This window comes from Diospyros lotus, unplaced genomic scaffold, assembly GCF_014633365.1.
Source record: "Diospyros lotus cultivar Yz01 unplaced genomic scaffold, ASM1463336v1 superscaf1, whole genome shotgun sequence".
Classification (NCBI taxonomy): Eukaryota; Viridiplantae; Streptophyta; class Magnoliopsida; order Ericales; family Ebenaceae; genus Diospyros; species Diospyros lotus.
The window spans coordinates 2797952-2818745 of NW_026267104.1; the positions used below are offsets into that span (position 1 = coordinate 2797952).

The window sequence follows — 20794 nt, forward strand, 5'->3', positions numbered from 1 at the left end:
TTATGTAAAGACTATATAATATATGTATTTTTATGTAGGATACACCCTTCATATTATATATGATAGGCAATTGCCCGTTTATTTCAGTTTAGGGTAGTTAGTGTTATTATATTCGGTATTCATTTTGGGCCCAATATATCTTCCAGAGACCAGTTTCACGGATCCTACTTTTATTTATAATGGTTCGCTAAATGGGCCCCCACCTAGTGGCCCATAAAACTCTTGTCAGTCTTGTGCTTTGTGTGGGCAATCCTAAGAAAAATAAATTAACTGAAAATGTCGTATAAAATAAGAATTAACTGAAAATTGACAATTTCTCAAGAGACTCTTAGTAATTTTATATATAAAGATTGCCTTTATATTATCATATGTTCTAAATTCTTAAAAAAAATATATTTTCATTTAAAATATGATGATTCTATCAAATTTCACTTCAGATATTTAAGTTGTGTCTCAATACTTATAATAATAAACATATTCTTCCTATGTATTTAAATTTGATTTCTAAGTTTTAAGTCGAGAATTTTAAATAAAAAGATACAGTTGATTAAAGAGTTATAAGTCATATAATTATGAAATTATTATAATTGATGTATCATGATGAAAATATCAAAATTAAAAATTAAATAGCCGGGCCAACCAGAAAGACAGCCGCGGGAGACCGCCCCAAAAGCCGGCCACGGGAGACCACAAGAGAGATCGCAAGGGTCTCCCAAAGGCCAATTATAGCCAAGCACTAAGTAGCAGGCTCCTGGTGAAAGGCAACCCCAGGAGATCGGACCTTGGGAGAGTGCCCAGAAGTTGCTCGGCAGTAAGCCATCCCCATCCTCTGATGAAGACCATTATTCCGTGAACTGGGAAGGTGTCATATAGTGCATAGATTAGATAATTTTGATATTTATTTTTTTTTTCAAAAGTTTTATCAAAATAATAGATATCATTTATCAAGAATTATAAATAAACATCATTTGTAATAATTCTAATCTTAAAAAATTTATAATTTATTTTATTCTTCTATATAAATAAGTAGACCTTCATTTTAAAAAATGATCATCAACAATTCATTATTTTTAATATTTAATTTAAATATTAAAAATTTTCTATACCGTTTATAATTTTTTTTTATAAATTTAAGTGATTTGACAATAATATTTTTAAATACTAAAATTATTATTGTGTTCAAGCGATAATAATAATATTATTTTTTCTAATAAATCTTAAACTCCAGCCTAGCTTTAAATCGATCTAAATACCGGCTTATAACATGCCTCTAAATCCAAAGATTTGGTCCATTTATTTTGAGTTAATTATAAATTATTCTCTTATTTTAAAACCCAATAATGGGCAGCTGGAAAAGAAAGGAAGTTTGACCTGTTGTGTTGGGGATAAGAATAAATAAATCCTACGGTGGGTTAGTAGGATTGTCACTAAACCATGAATTGACAATCGAGACAGAAAGTAAACTTTTGATAATGATGTGATATGTATTGTTGATGTGTGACAAGCTGCTTTAAACAATTTCTTTCTTTTGGCCTGTCTTGATAATTAATTATTGATGATCGCCCACTAATATTATAAAATAATATTATTGGTATATTTTTTATATATATTTTAAATTATAATAAAGATGTATTAATGACAAAAATGTCTCTTATGAGACGCATAATATCCTTTTGTGTAGCCCAATATATATAAAAATAATATACATTTATATAATTCAATATTATATATGCCAAATCAACGTAAAATATCAATTTTTTTTCTAGTTAAGCAATTTGTAACAAATGAAGATTATAGATTTCCAAACCCTACTCTTAAGTATCTTTATATATATAAAGTATGATATTCTTGAAAAAAGAAATTTTTTCAAAAGTTTGTATTAATAATTTATAATTAATACTTATTACATAAATAATTTACATTTTAGAATTTGCATTAATAATTTAAATCTTTTAATTACTTTGAAATAATAAATAGTAATAAAATTTCTCCCCAAAACTTGCATTAATGATTTATATTTAGTACTTATTGCATTAATAATTTATATTTTATAATTTGTATTAATAATTTAAATCTTTCAATTATTTTGAAATAATATATATGTACTAATTATTGTAAAATTAATGATAAATTTTAAATACACGAGTTTTTCAATGCTAATCATGAGTTTTCTAATACATTATTGTGTAAATATTAAATATTTAATTAATTCGTCAATCAATCAAAATAAATACTATCTATGAAGAATATGAATAGACACTTAAACTATTAATTAAGTTACAGAAAATTGTTCATTTATACAAAATTCTATTTTTATATAATATAATTTATAAATTATATATTATATATAAAAGTAGGATAGTCTTGAAAAAAGAAATTTTTCTCCAAAACTTGCATTAATGATTTACAATTAATACTTATTGTATTAATAATTTATATTTTATAATTTACATTAATAATTTAAATCTTCCAATTGCTTTGAAATAATAAATAGTAATAAAAATTTTCCCAAAAACTTGCATCAATGATTTGAATTTAGTACTTATTGCATTAATAATTTATATTTTGTAATTTACATTAATATTTTAAATCTTCCAATTACTTTGAAATAATATGTACTAATTATTATAAAATTAATAATAGATTTTAAATACACGAGTTTTTTAATACTAATCATAGGTTTTTCAATATATTATTATGTGAATATTAAATATTTAATTAATTTGTCAATCAATCAAAAATAAATACTATTTATGAGTAATATGAATAGACACTTAAACTATTAATTAAATCACAGAAAATTATTCATTTATATAAAATTCTATCTTTATATAATATAATATAAATATTATATATGATATATAATATATAATATATAGTAGAATAGTATGCAAATATTTATTTCTTCCAAAAATCTGCCAAACTATTTTTTACATCTAAAATTTGTATTAAACTTGCAGGAATTTTTCAATATTATTAATTAATCAGAAATAAATATTTTCTGTTAGATATTCTCATCAATTAATTCGTCAATCAATCAAAAATAAATACTATTTATGAAAAATATGAATGGACACTTAAAGTATTAACTAAGTCATAGAAAATTATCTATTAAATAAAATCTTATCTTTGTATAATATAATAATATATAATATATTATATTAAAGTATAATAGTTTGTAAATTTTTGTTCTCTCAAAAAATCTGTCAAACTGTTTTTTGCCTATAAAATTTGTATTAAATTTACATGGGTTTTATGAGAAATATTAATAGATAACTTAAACTATTAATTAAGTCATAGAAAATTGTCCATTTATTAAAAATATCATCTTTATATCTTTATTCTATTTATATTTATATAATATTAAAATATGATAGTCAAACAAAGTATTTTGCCAAGTGTCAATCAATGGTGAATTTTTTCCTTCAAAAACTTGCATTAAATTAAATGGTGATTAATTAATTATTAATTACTTTAATAATTATATTATAGTCTTGAAAATGTGGTATCTTAACAAATTCATAAAAAAAATTTAAGGTTGTCAAATGGTAGGATTTTTCAATGCTAATTAATATTTAAAGTATCACATTTTTAAGACTATGGAAGAAATCAAAATTCATATTTTTAAAATTTTGTTATTATTGAAAAAACTGATTCTTACTTATATTAAGAATTTTAATTTATATTTATAATTATAATATAATAAATAAAAAATAATGAACGTATTTGAGTGGATATATTATAGATTTTATAATATTTATTTATAAATAAATATAACATAATAAATAAAAATTTATAAGTATTTTATCAAATGACTTACTTAATGTGTTAATTATTCTTTAACACATTGAATAACAATATATTGAATTAAAAGTATTCTCTATTAGCATATTGAATAACAAATAATTAATTAAACTTAAATTTTGATAAATAATTAAAGATTAAACAAAAATTATAATTATTAATTTTGTTAAAATTATTTAAAATAATAAATTTATTTTTTTATTTTTAAATTAAACTCTCTCGGGTTGATCACTAGTTAATGATTAATGGATGGATATTTTGTATTTTATCTGAGAAAGAATATTAATGGTTAATTAATGATATATATGACTTCTATGATCAACTTTAATTAATGGCGCGCGGTTGGATAATGGGTTCTGATTGTGGCACCACTTTTAAAGGTGATTATCCAGAATTTTAAAGTTTCGATCCGATCATTACCTGTTGAGAGATGGATATAATAACTGTCAAAGTGCTTAACATAACACCCATCGAACCCAGGAAGGAAAGTGGAGCAAATGCTTGCGTTTGCATAGCATAGCATAGCGACTGCATATATAATTGGATAAACACGCCGACTTCCAAAATGCACCTGTTTCTGGGCATGCATGCTTGGTTAAAAGATGCAATCTTTGGTGCCCTTTGGGGCCAGCAAAGCACTATATATGGCTTCCAATGAATTACCAAGTTGATGATGATGATGATGATGGATCGATCCATCAATGATCAATCATCAATGCCTTCAAAAGGGTTTGGAATTAGCAAATAATTAATTGCAAGCCCCATCATCTTTTTCATGAACATGAAGTCTCCAATTATGTATCTATCTGTCTATATCTGTGGCTTAATTAATTAGCAAAAGCAACTGCAATTATTGATGTTCTTCAATCTCTAGCTTTTGCTAAAGATCGTATATATAAACAGCAACGAAAATGACGCACAAATTAACGAAACAGATCAGTAATTAATAATTAAGCTGCCATGGCATAATCTTAAGCAGTCTGTTGAGGTAAAAGTTCAAACCTCAATTTTAAACTTGCGACTCAAATGAAGTGTAAACGCAATAAAACACCTAACAAACTAACGAAAGCTTGAATATAATATAATATTTTTTAACACGAATACGTTGAGCTCTCGTCTCCATTTGCAACCAAAGTGGAGGAACATGACAGCATATAAGCAAACATATATAGATATAGGTTAAGTGGTAAATAAATAATATGTTAAGGGTTGGCATCTTTAGATCACAAGTTCGATATTCGGTCTAGATAAGGAGTAAAGACTTGTCTGTGATTTACTTTCCCTGTCAAATCGAGAACACAAATAATAAAAGATCGCGCAAAGATAATAATCCCAACAAACATCCATACAAATAGAAATACTAATTACTACTAATGAGATTAATTATTATTAATTAATATCATGTCAAGATGACTGCAAAACTAGGTAGCTAGCTAGGTTTAAATTAGCAAAGAAGTGAAGGCAGACAGGCATGCATGCAGAAAGGCGGGGAGAGAGTATTAATAATGACATAATTAAGAAGAAGAAGAAGAAGATAATGAAGAAGAGCGGTTGATGAGAAGGGGGTATTTCTGAGCGTTCTTGAGAATCTTGGAGAGAGCAGCCTTCCCAAGATCAAGGCCACAGACGTCGGCAAGCTGAACCAAGTAGAGCAGCACATCGGAGAGCTCCTCTTCCAGATGCTCCTTCTCGTCTGAGCTCCAGTTTGGTAGCCCTCTTGCCACTTCTCCTCTCCATTGGAATATCTCTGACAGCTCCCCAACCTCCCCCACCTGCACCCACCATCAGCCGTGCATCATGGTCAAATACAAAATTAATCCTAATTAAAAAGGGTTTAATCCTTTGGATGGCATGACTAATATAATTAATAAGTTTTCACGCAACAAACCAAACATGTGTGTGTGTGTGTGAGAGAGAGAGAGAGAGAGAGAGAGTGTAATTAGTAAGAAGGTAGGTTAGCTTAATTAATTAATTACCAGAGCTAAGAGGAGATTTCTAGGGCTGTGATACTGTTCCCATCCCCTAACCCTAGCAAACTCTGCAAGCCTGTCTCTGAGTTCATGAAGTGAAACATCCTGCTGCCGCTGCTGATTCATCTCTCTTCTTTCAGAGTTCTCCATCTTTCTCTATCTCCTTCCTTAATTCAATCTCTGGCGATGAGTTTGCTTCTCATCAACACTCATATATATGCATGAATGCTACTCAACCGTACATAAATATAGCTAGCTAGCTACCTATTTAAGGACAAAACCCGAAGAAAGGGGAGCACTAGCTACTTAATAAAATTTCCTTTTCGTTTTTTTTTTTCTTCTGGCAACCAAGGCCATATGCACTGTTTGGAAGGTGGGAAAGCACTCGAGTAGTGTCTTTCCCAGTACAGTATTCACGTGAGAAATGACAAAGATGTTTGCATGACTTGAAATCACTACCCTACCCTACCCATCCATCTCCAACACCCCACCCCACCCACATACTTATGCCTAGCTTTCTGCCTAGTCTAAATTTTGTCTAAGTTAAGAAATATGAAATAAAAATTAGAACACACACAAATTTAACATGCACCCACAGTAAGTCCAACAGAGAGTAAAAATCTACTATTATTGTCAACCCCAGTGAAGTTAATGAATCCTGAGACCATTATGACTGTGTTTTCTTTGTTGTGTTTAATTTGTTTTTAGTTTTAAAATTTTTTAAATATTAAAAATATATTTATTTTATTATTTTTAAAAATAAAAAAAATTATAAAAAAATCTAAATATTTTCAGTCAAAACATATTGAAAATATCAAAATATAGAAAACACGCCCTTTCCCCACCCTCAATCTCGACAAATCTCTCTGTGTCTCATCTCTTCTCTTCTTTCTCCTCTCTTTTTTTTTTTTCTCAAGCTTTCGTCAACTGCGCCCACCATCGACGATGACGACTCCTCTTTTCTCCTTCATGCTCCATCGCCAACGACCACATGTAGTTGACGATGATGGCTCGATGATGTCAATGGCCAAACAACATTCACTACCATGGCGAGAGTAAGAAATGAAAGCTATGGCAGAGCAATAAAGATCGATGACCATGGTGATGTATAAGGCCATGGTCAGTCGAACATGGCGGAGGCGCTTGAGAGGTCACGATTGGAGATGATGCGTCGAAGGAGAAAATTGACGACTAGTAAAGGCAAAAGGCAATATTCACGGTCATGGAGCCTTCGACTGCCAATGACGCGTCATCAACCATGACGATGACCCTAATCCCCTTTTCGATGACATGAAAGAGACCTCTGGTAGTGAGTTTTTTAGTTTTGGTTGAAAATTAAAAATCATATCTATAAAAATTCAGCCGTTAAATTTGGCATATTTTTGTGTATGTTAATCTCCTTAACTTAACATTTCTAATGATAGGCTCTGATCATGTGAATCTCTGATTGGTGGTGATCGCTGACGACGGAGAAGATGCAAGCAGCGGAGAGAATAGAAGAAGAAAAAGAAAAAAATATATTCTTAAATTTTGAAAATAAAATTATATATTTATTTAAAATTTTTAAAATATAATATATTTATATTATAATTAAAAATATAAGATAACATATACTATATTATTAAGCATATTACATATATTATGTATAATAATAATTAATATAAAATTTTATATTAAGAAGAGTTAATTATATTATTTAATAATTAAATTTATTAAATAAAATATCATAAAATATATATTTTTAAAAATTTTAAAATATAAAATTAAAAATAAATTTAAAACTCAAAATAAAAAATTAAAGCACGAAAATAATAGCACCTGAATGTTTGAATTAGGTATAGAAATGACGTGTCTAGGTCCGGCAAGACATGAACTAGTTGAAATTCAAGGGATCACTCTCAATGCTCGATAGACACAGGTAGCTAGCTAGCTAGCTAGGTAGCTGCATGCCTAGCCCAGAAATTTCCACGCCTTTGTGAGGAATCTAGCTGCCTTATTCATTGTTTTGGATCACCAAGAGATCTTGCTTTAGAAGGGCTTTTGCAAAAGGGATGGATATATTACAAAAAGTAAGCGTGTTGGCTTCGTTTGGTTTGGCTATCGTCGTCTGTCTGTGATGTGCCGTATGGATCCCGTCTATTGCGCTTCTGAGTCGGACAACTGTCGGCTTTTGTTTTCTTCAATTGCCATGGCCATGGCCATGGCCTTGGCCTTGGCCTTGGCCTTGGCGGTGAATCATGCATCTTCCATGCCAATGCTCTCGAAGGTGCGTGCATACATGCTTTGTTCTCTAGGTACGATCTCTAGGCTATATAGCTACCTAGATTAATGCCTATATATTTTGTGATGTTTAATTCCTTTTTAAAAAGATTCATGATATTTAGTCATCATGTATCATTAATACAAGACTACTTTAATTATTTTAGTTTTCATTAATTTTGTCAATACAATAAATATTCTTTAGGTCACCGCTTTGTGCAATCTCCTATTAATCGTACTCTCAATTTTGAAAAAAGAGATAAATCATAGGTGAAGAGTTTTATTTCAATGTACAGGACAAGGAATCGAACCCACGACTACTGGTGTGAATCCCAGCTTATCATGACCCAACAAATAACTAAATATATGTGTAAAGAATATTTATTGTATTGCTCATGAATTTTTCGTAATTTCAAATATATCCCTGAACTTTTTGCTATTTTTATTGTGATTTTTAACTATGTAAAATCATTCATTTAAACACTTGACCAACAAGAAATATACATATGTATTGACGTGATAGTTTTTCAACGTCTCATCAACTATCCCTCTCTTGCTCTAGTGTCTCGCACATCTCTTACGATTGGACTACATAGGCCGATTGGATTAGATTAGTTAGTAACGTGCCCACGTCATTGATCATCCTGTCATTTGGAGGGATTGAAGAAGATGCCAGTCTAGGTGTTACATTTTTTCTAAGAGATGCAGCTAGAAGAGACTCCAGAAAGAAGAAATGTAGTTGGAGAAAGAGAAAAATAGAGAGCTAAAGAAATGTTGTCGAAGATAGAGAAGTTAAGGAGATATTGAAAAGAGAGAGGAGATGTTGGGAAAAAAAAAAAATTGAGGAAACGTCGAAAAACTACCACATCAATGTACATGCAAATCACTTATTGGGTAGGTATTTGAATAAATAATTTTGTACAATTTGATAATACATTTAGAATCATGGAAAGCTAAGTTCCACAGGACAAGGCAAAAGTTTAAGAACATAAATATATTTTTGGTGTAAATTTAGAGACATATTTAAAATCACAAAAAAATTAAGATTTTACATGAAAAAGTGTAAAAATTTAAGAGCATAAATATATTTTTGACCAAATTTTTAATTTTTAATTCTAATAAAAAATCATAAAAATTAACAATAAAATCAAACATCCCGTGATGTTTTAGATTCATTCACCTAACGCTTCATGTATCCTTGGCGCCCCCTTTCCCCGGCGTCTCTTAAAAAAAATATTTTATTTATTATTTATTTTAATAAAATTATTATATTAATTATATCAGATAACAAAACATTTATTTTATTGCCCCATCTCGCATTTGTACTCATTCCCTTTCATGCTTAAAAGATTCTTCAACAAAAATTATTTATACCATCTTAGTTATAGTAATTGATGTGTGTTGTCTAAACAGGTGAAAAGTCACTTTTGAGTTTTATTTTATTTATATATATATTTTGTAAGGTAAAAAGTCACGTCTTACAAAATGTAAAAAGAGACAAAAGTGACTTTTTACATAGCTAATCACACAATATAGCATATTAAGCCAGCAATATTCTTCCCCAATTATTAATTCACTCTTTCCTCTCCGAAACCCAATAAATCAAAATCAAAATTTCTATTTTTTTTGTTTTGGGTGGGATTTGGGATCCATGCATATGTTATATACATATATGTATGTATGTATGCATGCATGTATAAGCTATTTCTAATGGAAAGGTTTGGGCAAAATGATATTTATGCCTTTGAACTTCTATATTTTTTTTATAAAATTTTAAATTTTTTATAATTTTAAATATGTGTCTGAACTTAGGCTAAAAGTATTTTTATTCCTTTAAACCTTTTGTGATTTTAAACGTGGACTTGAATTGTGTAAAATTACTCATTTAATCATATAATGATTAGTAAATAATATACATGCATACTAACGTCACAGTTTTTCAGTATCTTCTTAATTTCTTTTCTCTTTTTGGCAGCATCTCATCTCTTTTCGACATCTCTTTTTGTTGAGTTACGTAGATCGGTTGGGTTAAACGAGTTATTGATGTGCCCAAGTCGATTATTGCACGGCCGCCTAAGGGGATCAAAGATAGGGCTAGTCTAGAGGTATTATTTCTTGCAGGATATATAGTCAAAGAGAAAGAGAGAGTTAAGAAAATATCAAAGAAAGAGAAAAAGCTAAGATAGGTTGTCGAAAAAAAAGATAGAGTTAAGGAGATATTGGAGAGAATGAAAATACTAGAGAGAAATACAAAGTCGAGGAGATGTCAAAAAATTGTTACGTCAACACTCTTGCATATTATTTGCTATCTCAGTGTTTAAGTGAGTGATTTTGCGCATTTCAGTGACATCTTTGGAATCATAAAAAATTTAAGGTTTTATAACAAAAAATTCAAAAATTTAGGAACATAAATATGTTTTTGGTCTAAATTTAAGAGCAAATTGAAAATTACAAAAAAATATAGGATTCTGAAAAAAGGCAAAAATTTAAATGCATAAATATGCTTTTGCACTTTCAGAGAGAGAAACAAGAGAAGAAATCCCACAAATTCTATATCATGGGGGTAGAAAATCATATAGACTGCTATATTGAGAGTTGATGGTGGCCACATCTATAAATATGATATGATATATGCAGCTCCACCACTTCACTTCTGTCTGTTCTGATCTAAGTAGAAATATATGCTCACACTTTTTCACCACCAAATATAGCAATTCTTTGTCCCCACCCCCCATGGAATATTTCCATCCTCAAAATCATCAAGATATGTATCATGTGCCCTAGAGGCCACTGTACCAAGTTTCAGTGCCATTAATCATATGTGAATCTTTGATCCAACTCAACCATTATTTATTTGGTCACAATATTTGATGCCCAGGAGGACCCCTTTCACAGCCTACCCAGCTGCTTCATTGGACCAATATCAACACTTTTTGATGATTAAAATATGACCACATTTTTTATCAAATTTTTCCTTTTTTATTATCTTTTTTAAAGTGGACATTGGCCTAACAAATAAGTCTATTGTTCAGTATTAGACTATCTCTTGAACTCATTCCATCCATGTCAATTCAGGAGCATCTCTTGTCCTTTCATCGCTATGTCAAGATCCTTGTATTCTAAACAGATCTATCATCAATCAAAGTATATTTTTTTTTCTGTTTATAAAAATTTTATTATTTTGAAATCTTATTTATTTGAGCGTCAGAGTATTTGTAGATGCTATCTATCTTTCGTCTTATGAATCGTCCCCGTCTTGAGTTTTTCCGATCACCCCTTCTGGATCAGAAGGAACAAAAGTTGAGTTGTGCATACAAAGAGTTAATATAAGATGCTCCATTGCCGACTTTATGTGATACGACATAAGGATTTTAAACGAAACAACCCATGTGGGGGCTATCCCTCCCAGAAACAAGACGTGGAGCATGAATGATGTGTTTGTTCAAAACTGAGGCCGAAGAGGAACCCATTTTCAGGCGACTGATGACTACTGATGGGTGAAATGTCCACTATTGAAAATCTTTTGTTTTCAGGGAGACAGTGGCCAGCCCATTTGTAGGGGCTCCACAGCCCTGGGAAAGGTCACTCACTCCTCACTACCATCAACAAGAACCACTAGAATATTAGTTCATTGTCACCATAAAAGTTGAAAATCAATTATCAAAGAAAAAATTTGTGGATTTTATGTTATGGGCTTCTTACATGAAGGATGGCCCAAATATTTGTGAATGACTTAGAACTATTTAATTTCCTTCTTATGGGCCGAGCCGACCATTCATTCCCACCAGGCTTCTTATCTTCAAGTTATGAAAACTAAAATATAGTGGAAGCTAGGCATTATCATGTGACTAACTTATTAATTAATCACTTGATCAATTCAAACCAAACCCCCAGGTTTTGAGTCTTTATAATCACAATTAAGTCTGTAGAACTCATACGTATATAATCACGTGATCAATGTACATACATACGTATGTAATCTGATCAATTTCTTATTCAGATTCACAACACAAGAGGATGGATCAAATTCTCTCTTTCCGGCTTTAGATGGCCGGGCCGACCAATTTCTTCTTCAAATCAATGAATGATATTGATGGCTATAGACTTTCCTACAAGAAGGTTAATTTTACAGAGCCCTTTGTAATTTAATTGTACACCAGAACCAAATTACAGTGATGGAGGAGAGCCGCCGTGGCTCTTCAGCTTCCCATGACTGGAAATCCTAACCAACATATCCAGCACCTCCTTCATGTTCGGCCTAGCCGCCGGCGCCTCCGCCGTGCATCGCACCCCAAGCTTCAGCAACTCCCGGAGCTCGGCCGCCCCCTCCGCCAGCCCCGACCCCATCAGCGCCACCGGCACCATGCCGCCTCTCCGGCCGCCCCCCATCACCCTTCTCGTCCACTCAACCAGGCACTCTTCGCCTCCGTCCACCGCCCGCCGCCCCGTCGCCAGCTCCATCGCCAGCACCCCGAAACTGTACACATCACCCTTCGTGGTCGCCTGCCACGTCTGCCCGTACTCCGGGGCCACGTAGCCCACCGTTCCGGCCACCATCGTGGTGACGTGGCTAACGCCAGCCTTCACAACTCTGGCCAGGCCGAAGTCCGTAACGCTTGCCTTCCCGTGACTGTCGAGCAGGACGTTGCTCGCCTTCACGTCCCGGTGGACGATGGCCGGAAAACACTCGTGGTGGAGGAAAACCAACGCCCGGGCCACGTCCACCGCCACGTCGATCCTCCTCCTCCACGTCAACCTCGTCCTATCCGAAACGAGGTCCTCTAGGCTCCCTCCTTCCATGTATTCGTAGACCAAGAGCTTGGCGGATCCATCGAGACACCTGCCACGATCGAGTAAATCAATTACTTACAGTCATAATTGTATAAATTAAGAATAATAATCAATCAAACAAAATGGGAGACTGAATTCAATTCGTAGACAAACAGTTGGTACCATCCGTAGAGTGTGACAAGGTTGGGGTGCGGCCAACCGAAGCCATTTCCGGTTAGGACTTCCATTTCAGCTCTGAATTCCCTCTCCCCCTCGTTGCCCTCTCTCTGGAGCTTCTTCACAGCCACTTCTCTCCCGTCCGGCAACACTCCTCTGTACACTGTCCCGAACCCTCCCCGCCCGATAATCCGGTCGTCGGAAAAGTTCCCCGTGGCATTCAAAATGTCGGCGTGAGTGAACGTCGTTTTATCCAAACGGATGACCTTAACACCGTCTGACAGCCATGGCGAAGACACGGCCGAGCTCGACATGTATCCGTTCTCGCCCTTTGTTTCCTCCAGAAACTGTTCCGGCATCTCTCTGTGGCTTTTCAAGACAAGGCAGAGTATGAAGGTGATTATTCCGCAGACTAGAAGCGCCGTTATCAGAGAAATGAACACCAAAAATGCGCCCAGCTTTTTAGTCCTTCCCGGCTTCTTGTCGCCGTTTGATGATGGGTGATTGGTAGAATTGTCCATGAAAGCCGGAAGGTGTAGCAATGGATCGCCAAGGAAAGAATCCTTCTCGAAGGTTGCTAGTTGGCCGGTTTCCGGGATTACGCCGGCGATGAGTGGATTGTAAGAGACGTTGAACTTGCTCAGATCAGTCAGATTGTTAAAGCCGGAAGGGAAAGCACCAGAGAAATTGTTGTATGACAAATCAAGGTTCTGCAAGCACTTGATGCCGCCAATTTCGGCCGGAATTTTGCCGGAGAATTTGTTGTGGGAGATGTTAAGAACCACCAGCGGCACAAGCCCAATCTCCGGCGGGAGGTCACCGGAAAATCTGTTGATGCCGAGATGCAGCATGCTGAATCTTTGCAGCTTGCCGATCGCAGATGGAACCTCGCCAGACAACTGATTGCCGCTGAGTTGAACGTAGCCGGAGATCTGAAACGTCCGTACGCCGCCGACGCAAACCGGGAAAATGCCATAGCCTTTGAGCAGCCGATCCCACAAGCTTCTGCAATTCTTCCTCGTAAGAAGAAAGTACACAAAGCTGAACGGAGGGTAGTCGGCCGGAATCCACCGCCTCATAGCCATGCACTCGCCAAGGCAGGCGATGGCTCGGTCACTCCGACGATTTTCCTCAAATGTCAGCGTCGGATTCAGCCCAATGTTCGTCAGCTCAGGCGGAATTCCCCCGGAAAGCTGGTTGTTGGCCAGGTTTAGCCACAGCAAGCTCCGGCAACTCCCCAGCTCCGGAGGGATTTCGCCGGCGAGTGAATTGTTCGCCAACATCAACCATAGCAAGGAGCTCAAGTTTCCAAAACTCGCCGGAATTGGACCGTCTAATCTGTTGAAGCTGAGATCAAGAGCTTGAAGCTGAGTCAAATCGCCATATTCTGGTGGAATATTTCCACTAAATTTATTGAAGGCAAGAATCAAGAACATCAAGCTTTTCGTTTGAGAAATTTGAACTGGTAATGGACCAGAAAAGTTGTTGAAGCTGAGGTCTAATCGTGAAATATTGGGCAAATTCAGAATCCCAGATGTAATAATCCCACCAATGTACGAATTTGAATGCAGTATAAGCAACTTGATTTGAGTGAATTTTCCGAAGATTTCTTGTATTTCGCCCCCGAAATTGTTCTCGCTCAAATCCAAGAGGAACAAGTTTGCCAATCCAAGCAAGGTCTCCGGAATCTCTCTCGAAAAACTGTTGTTTCCCAGATACAGTGCTTCTAAGCTCGAGATATATCCGATTTCCGCCGGAATTTGATCAGTGAAGTTGTTTCCCCAAAGATTCAGAACCACCAAATCCCTGCAATTGGAGATTTTTCCAGGAAACTTTCCAGTGAATGCATTTTCTGAGAGGTCTAAAACCTTGAGGCCGCAATTTCCCGAGAAAATTTCCTCGGAAAGTTGGCCAGTGAAAAGATTTTCGGAGGCAGAGAATTCTCGGAGCCTGGGAAAGCCCTGCCATATGCCGCCGGAGAAATTGTTGGCGCTGAGGTCAAGAAACTTCAAATTCCAGCAATCTTCGAAGGCATTGTCGATTGTTCCGGTGAAGTTATTGTTGGACAAATTGGCCACAACCAAACTGTTGCATATCGCCGGGAAAGAGAACTGAATTCCGCCGTTAATCCGGTTCATGGACAGGTCAAGAACCTCCAGGCTGACGAGCCCCGTAAGATTCAGCGCAGCATTGATAATATTGTGGGACAAGTTCAAAACTTTCAGGCTCCTGCACAAGCCTAAGTCCGCCGTGAAGCTGCAGGCGATGGTGTTCTGGGAGAGGTCCAGCTGGGACATGGCAGTCAAAGCTGAAAAGTTGCCGAATATCTCACCTGAGTAGGAACAAAATATACCAAAATATATATATTTATACATATTCTGAAGTTTCGAGTTTTTAAACTGTAAAGACTAGTAGGCTATTTGTAGAAGCCGGTTTACCTGCGATCTTACTGCCGGAGAGGTCTACGGCGGTGACACGGCCGCCGCTGCACGAAATTCCCGGCCACTGGCAGGGTTCTTGGAGAGGGTCCCAGTCACTGTATCGTCCTCGATTCACTTGATTTTGAGCTTCAAGGTAGGCTTTCAGAGCCATCAACACCTCTTTGTCTGATTCAAGCGAATCTCCATTGACAAGAGCACCTGCGACAAGACAGAACACCGACCTCGAGAACATCATCATCCTCGGAAAGCACAAACATTTATATGTACACACAAACAGAGTAGAATTTGATCATGAATTAGTACCTGTAAACAAGATCAAGAGAAGGATTAAAGCGACTCGAGAAACATCAACTTTGTCGTTAGACATAATGATCAGCTTCTTCTTCTTCTTCTTCTTCTTCAACTTCAAAGTTGGTAATTCTCTCTCATGGGGTGAAGTATGAATTTGCGAATAGTGGTTGAATATTTTAGAGGGACATGGCGCCTGCAGATCCATGGACCAAACCAAACCTGGAACAAATGCACGGACGCCATTGTTATATTATACATTCCATTGCTTTCTGAGATTATATATATAGATACATATATATGAACAGATGCACGCACACACATATACATATATATATATATAGAGAGAGAGAGAGGGTTTGATTAATTATAAGTTGAAGGGTTGGGGTTTGAAGTTGAAGACTTGTTGATATAGTATTGTTTTATTGATGGGAAGAACCAATTGCGATTTGAAGACGAATGGATTGGATAGCCGCCCAGGTTGACTGGTTTTAATATCTAGCTAGTATTTGGACGAGACATGTTAACTGGTGCTAGAATGGTTACATTGGATCCGGTGGATGCCAATTGGTCACAAAGAGTTGTTGGCCTCCTCGTCAATTGTTTTGGTCTCACTCCTCACTCCTCTCCTCTCCTCTCCTCTCCTCTCAATCCACTGCAATTTTTAAACATTATATGCTCTTCCCATCCACGTTATAAGTCATAAATTCAAACCAAATTTAATTAAAATTCATGAATTTGAGTTATCGTATCGTGTGCGATTGATTGTCTTTTACAAAGTGTACAAATACACACACACTTAATTACTTTATATATAGGTGTTGAATTGATTTTTTCTTTATTGTAGCCAGCCAGCCGGCGGCCTTAAAACTACATATAATATATAAAGAAAATTGAAAGTAAAGTGGGTATTTTAAATATACTTGAAATTAAACGACAAAAATTGATGGGAAAGATGATTTGAGTATACACGTGTGCCCAAGTCTAATCATCATCTTATTATATATATATATATAGTTTTAGATTATTATTCAAATCAATCTAATTTTGGTCAAATTAACTAATCCAACGGACCCCCGAATTTTAGTTTTATTTATTTACAACCCCCCCCCCCCCCCCGGTTGACTAACAAATTAATCTCTCCCTATCTATTTATTTATTTATTGTTAAAAAATTGACACAAAATTAGATCTCAATTCTCTATTTCATGCACTATTTCTATTCAATTTTATATATTATTACACCATTAATTTTATTTATACAGTATTATATTTCCAACATATTTATTGTGTTAAGAAGTGATCATCATACTCTACTAAGTAAACTTCAATGCCAGGATTGCTTGTTTGACCTATATTACTGTTCCCAGAGATGTCATTTATGAAAACCACATCAGACTAAACAACATAACATGTTTAATACAAAGATTGAAGTTAAAAAAAAAAAGTCACCGGAAGTTGCCACAAAATCAAACCCCCACCCACCCTTTAAAACTGGAATCATATGTTTAATTTAAAGTGATTGTTACAAATGTGATCTTTTATATTTTTGAGAATTATTTTGGGACCTACCTCCCACTCCCACTCCCATTACAAAGAAAGGAACAAAAAAAACTAACACAAATAAGACAGAGGGAAGATCCATGCAGAGAAGGCACCACCCACAACCAGTGATGTTACTTTGACCTATAATATCCATTACCAACTAAAACAACAAATCATACAAAATAGACTCCCATGCTATGATTCGTCGACTATCCATTGTTTATTCTTTTCATCTCACTAAAACATTAAAGGTCAACCAATTATCTAGGGACCATCCATCAAAGAGATTGATTGGCTCTAATATTGACTATAATTAAGGATACCCATCTAAGAGAGATTAGAGATTAATTAAGCTGTCTATAATTAGAATTTAGTGTCCTTCATAAGCCATTTAATTTGTCCCTTAAACCTAAGTAATAATGAAAAGATATCATATGAGACTCAATCTGCAAGTGTGGCCTGGCCACTCTCATATTGGTTCCCATGTCATGGCTTTATTAGATGGGTGCGTAACTACACCCATCACCTATACTTTTAAGGAGTTCTCTAACATGAACCCCTGTTTGTTTGTAGTTGGAGCATTTATTTAAACCAAATTAAAAAGGAGGTGCTCTTTCTTGTAATCAAATCAATCCTAAGACTGGACAAAAGAAGCAATTAAGCTGCATGTGTTAGATAGATGGTCAACAAGAAATTAATATAAAATTCATAAAATTTTGAACGAACATCAGAATGAGTTGCTAAAAAACAAAAGGTGTTTTAATCCTTGCCAAATCACTTCAGCAGGAAGATCAATAATAGGAGAGAGTCAACGAATTTGCTCACCTTAATCGCAAGAGCAGTTAATGTTGGAAATTGCGACCTTAAACCTAACTAATATGAATCAAATATTAGAGTAAGTCAAAGCATAGATAGAGGCGGCAAGGTCAAGCAAATATTCTAGTTTAATAGTTGGATTATTATTAGTATGGGCCTCAAGGCTGGAGCAAATGTGAGCTTGTCTTCGTCAATCGTCACCATGCCAATGCCATTGCCATTGCCATTGCAAGATGAGGTCATGACCCATATTGAGGAAATTCAACTAAATGGTGTTGCAAGGGAAACCCAAACCCGTTAAATGAGTGGGCTCTTTTTCTGGGCCCTTGTGAGATGGGCCTGCAGAGTGGACAACCCATTGGGCTATGGGCCCGAATGTTGGTTTTCTGTGAATTTATTATTAGTCCAGCCCAAACCCCAAACCTCACCCTGCATTATTAAAAAATATTAAAGTGAAATGAAAAGTTAGAAAATGTGCCTAATGAATGAATGAATGAATGAACGAACCAACCTTTAGAAGGAAGACATAAAAAATAAACATCTCCACATGATTGCCCAATTGTACAATAACGTAAGGCAGCCTCACATGATTGGCCAACTATGCAAATAATGCAATCTCATCATCACTTACAAAATTATTCCATATATATATACATACATATATCTATATATATAAATATATTACTCACACAAACATCTTTTAATTATTATTATTATTAATAATGATTTGTTGAGCTGTCTCTAATTTGTTTGTTAATCTCTCTCTCTCTCTCTGTTTAACCTTACCATCTAATCCAACCCATCATCTTCTTTCTTCAATTTCACCCTAAAGCTTCTTTAAAATTAAATTTATAGACTGCAATTAATATATATTTATTTGAAACTTAGTAAATTTTAAAATAATTAATAATTAATATTTAATAACACGTCACTTAAAATGACGGTGGTGGAGTGCCCGAACCCTTTCCCCTGTCTCGATATTCTCTCACCGGAAATCGCTCCTTTTATCGTTTGTTCCTTCCTTGTGATATTTCAAAATGTGAACTGAGAATAAGAAATTTAAAAATTATTTTTAATTAAAAATATTTAATTTTAATAATTATTAATTAAAATACAATTTTTTTAAAAATAAACATCTTTTATTACATACAAATAATATTATAAAAAATAATATACAAATAATATTATAATTGATAGTTGATGTAATTTAACATCGTTTCTGCTTAATCTTTGTTAATTCTTTCTTACACACTCTTTGAGGAAGAAATGTAATAAAGCTCACCTTTTTTTGAAGTTTTCTGTTTCTTTTCTCGTCCCAAAGTTTTCCCTGTTTTTGGAGCGCCGCTTTCTTCAAGTTGAGCTGGAGGCCACTAATTAGCTGTGATGGCGACGTATGTATGAAAGAGAATCGAGAGGGCGATTGATTCCACAGAGAGATTACTTTTTGTTGAAGAAGTTTCACCCCTCCTCTTTCTTCTTCTTCTTGGCTCTCTCTTTCTCTGTGTTGGGATTTGAGAGCATTTCAAGATAGAAGAGAGAGGGAGGAAGGGGAAGAAGAAGACAGAAATGGAGAAGGCTTTGACGAAGGTTGGGAGCCTCAAAGCAAGCACATTTTGGGTTTCCAAGAAAGCCAAGGAAGAGATCTCCAACATGACCCAAGACCTCACTGTAACTCTCTCTCTCTCTCTCATTTCCATAGATTTGCTCGCGTCTATGTCAACCATAGATGTAATGGTGCTTGATTGAACCGAACCCAGTTCCCCATTTTCATTCAATTGCATATCCTGCATTCCAAAACATAGATCTGATTTTACTGAGAAGGGTTTATTGGTTCTCCCTTGATTTACTCATCTTCATCTATTTATTTTTTGTTTATTTCTGAAATTTTCTAGGAGGAAAACAATTGGGACAATCCGTTGGATAAATGTGTGTTTGTACGTAAATCTCAATTGGGTTTGCTCAAAGAAATTCTAATATGGGATTTTGCTCTGTTTCTTGAGGAGCCACAAGGGAAATTAAAAAAAAAAAAAAACTAAAATAGAATAAGGTTTAGGGATTGATTTCAGATATCAGGTTCTTTTTTCTTCTGGTTTCTTGCCTTGTCATGAATGTCTACATGTTTATATACTTCCCATCAAAATTCAGCTTATTAATTGTCATTTTGTTTCATAATATAAGGCACTGACCCTTATGATTTGTCTTCCCCTTGTTGGATAAGATTGTTTGGCCTTCACTAAAACTGAGCCATTAAACCAAAGATTATTGTTATTGATCTCTTTATCAATGACTTCACTCGAGGTGATTCTTTCCATTGAGATTTGACTGGTTGTCTGAAGACATATATAGCAGTACTATATAGTTTGGACTTCACTATTGATTGACAATCGTTCACATCATAGAAGAGGTTGATGGCAAGGTACTCGTGCTTGTGTTTCAAGCATTGATGATTTGCAGCTATTAATGTTATTTGAATTATAAATTGAGAATCGGATTTTCTACGTCCTGCGCATTTTTGTTGGTGTCCAGGAGTTGAAGGATGATTTTTAACAATAGATCTCCTTCTAACTGCTGAAGAGTCCAAGGACAGCTTCTTGGTTTAGCTTTTGACCTTTTAATAGATTTATCATCCACGCTAAAAGAAAAGCGTGATTATGATAAGATAAGATGTGATTGAGGTGGTTTGGTGTAATAAGAAGACCAATATAGGCTCTTACGAGGAGATTGG

At 34.6% G+C, this 20794-nt stretch overlaps 3 protein-coding genes across 6 annotated transcripts in view; 1 reads left to right on the top strand and 2 right to left on the bottom strand.

The window, feature by feature from the left end:
* The window catches only part of LOC127792894 (probable LRR receptor-like serine/threonine-protein kinase At1g74360), a 31433-nt gene extending 15333 nt beyond the window's left edge, over window positions 1-16100 (bottom strand). Inside the window, exons 1-4 of one of the 3 annotated variants that reach the window (XM_052323544.1) lie at window positions 15725-16100; window positions 15419-15619; window positions 12987-15288; window positions 12052-12873 (exon numbers count right to left, since the gene is read on the bottom strand). In XM_052323544.1, coding sequence (XP_052179504.1) covers window positions 12201-12873; window positions 12987-15288; window positions 15419-15619; window positions 15725-15917 — 3369 coding nt within the window. In that variant the 5' untranslated portion in view covers window positions 15918-16100 and the 3' untranslated portion in view covers window positions 12052-12200. Of the gene's footprint in view, window positions 1-12051; window positions 12874-12986; window positions 15313-15418; window positions 15620-15724 lie in introns of those variants that run through there. The other 2 variants (XM_052323541.1, XM_052323542.1) reach the window with 2 other exon arrangements.
* LOC127792895 (uncharacterized protein At5g01610-like) overlaps window positions 1-20794 on the top strand; it is a 30840-nt gene that overhangs the window by 8003 nt on the left and 2043 nt on the right. Inside the window, exon 2 of one of the 2 annotated variants that reach the window (XM_052323547.1) lies at window positions 19620-19737. In XM_052323547.1, the coding sequence (XP_052179507.1) occupies window positions 19636-19737 (102 nt within the window). In that variant the 5' untranslated portion in view covers window positions 19620-19635. Of the gene's footprint in view, window positions 1-19392; window positions 19738-20794 lie in introns of those variants that run through there. The other variant, XM_052323546.1, reaches the window with a different exon arrangement.
* On the bottom strand, window positions 5152-6062 carry LOC127792900 (uncharacterized). The gene is made up of 2 exons (XM_052323551.1): window positions 5781-6062; window positions 5152-5576 (listed from the first exon to the last, which is right to left on the bottom strand). Exons 1-2 carry the CDS (start codon window positions 5922-5924, stop codon window positions 5319-5321), a joined length of 402 nt encoding a protein of 133 aa, XP_052179511.1. The 5' UTR covers window positions 5925-6062; the 3' UTR covers window positions 5152-5318.

What these genes read in the sequence shown, in the direction of transcription:
- LOC127792900 (XM_052323551.1), bottom strand. Translation starts at nt 5,924, where the DNA reads ATGGAGAACTCTGAAAGAAGAGAGATGAATCAGCAGCGGCAGCAGGAT. An exon ending in GAAATCTCCTCTTAGCTCTG is followed by an intron (nt 5,577 to 5,780) that starts GTAATTAATTAA and finishes TGGTGGGTGCAG; the next exon opens with GTGGGGGAGGTTGGGGAGCT.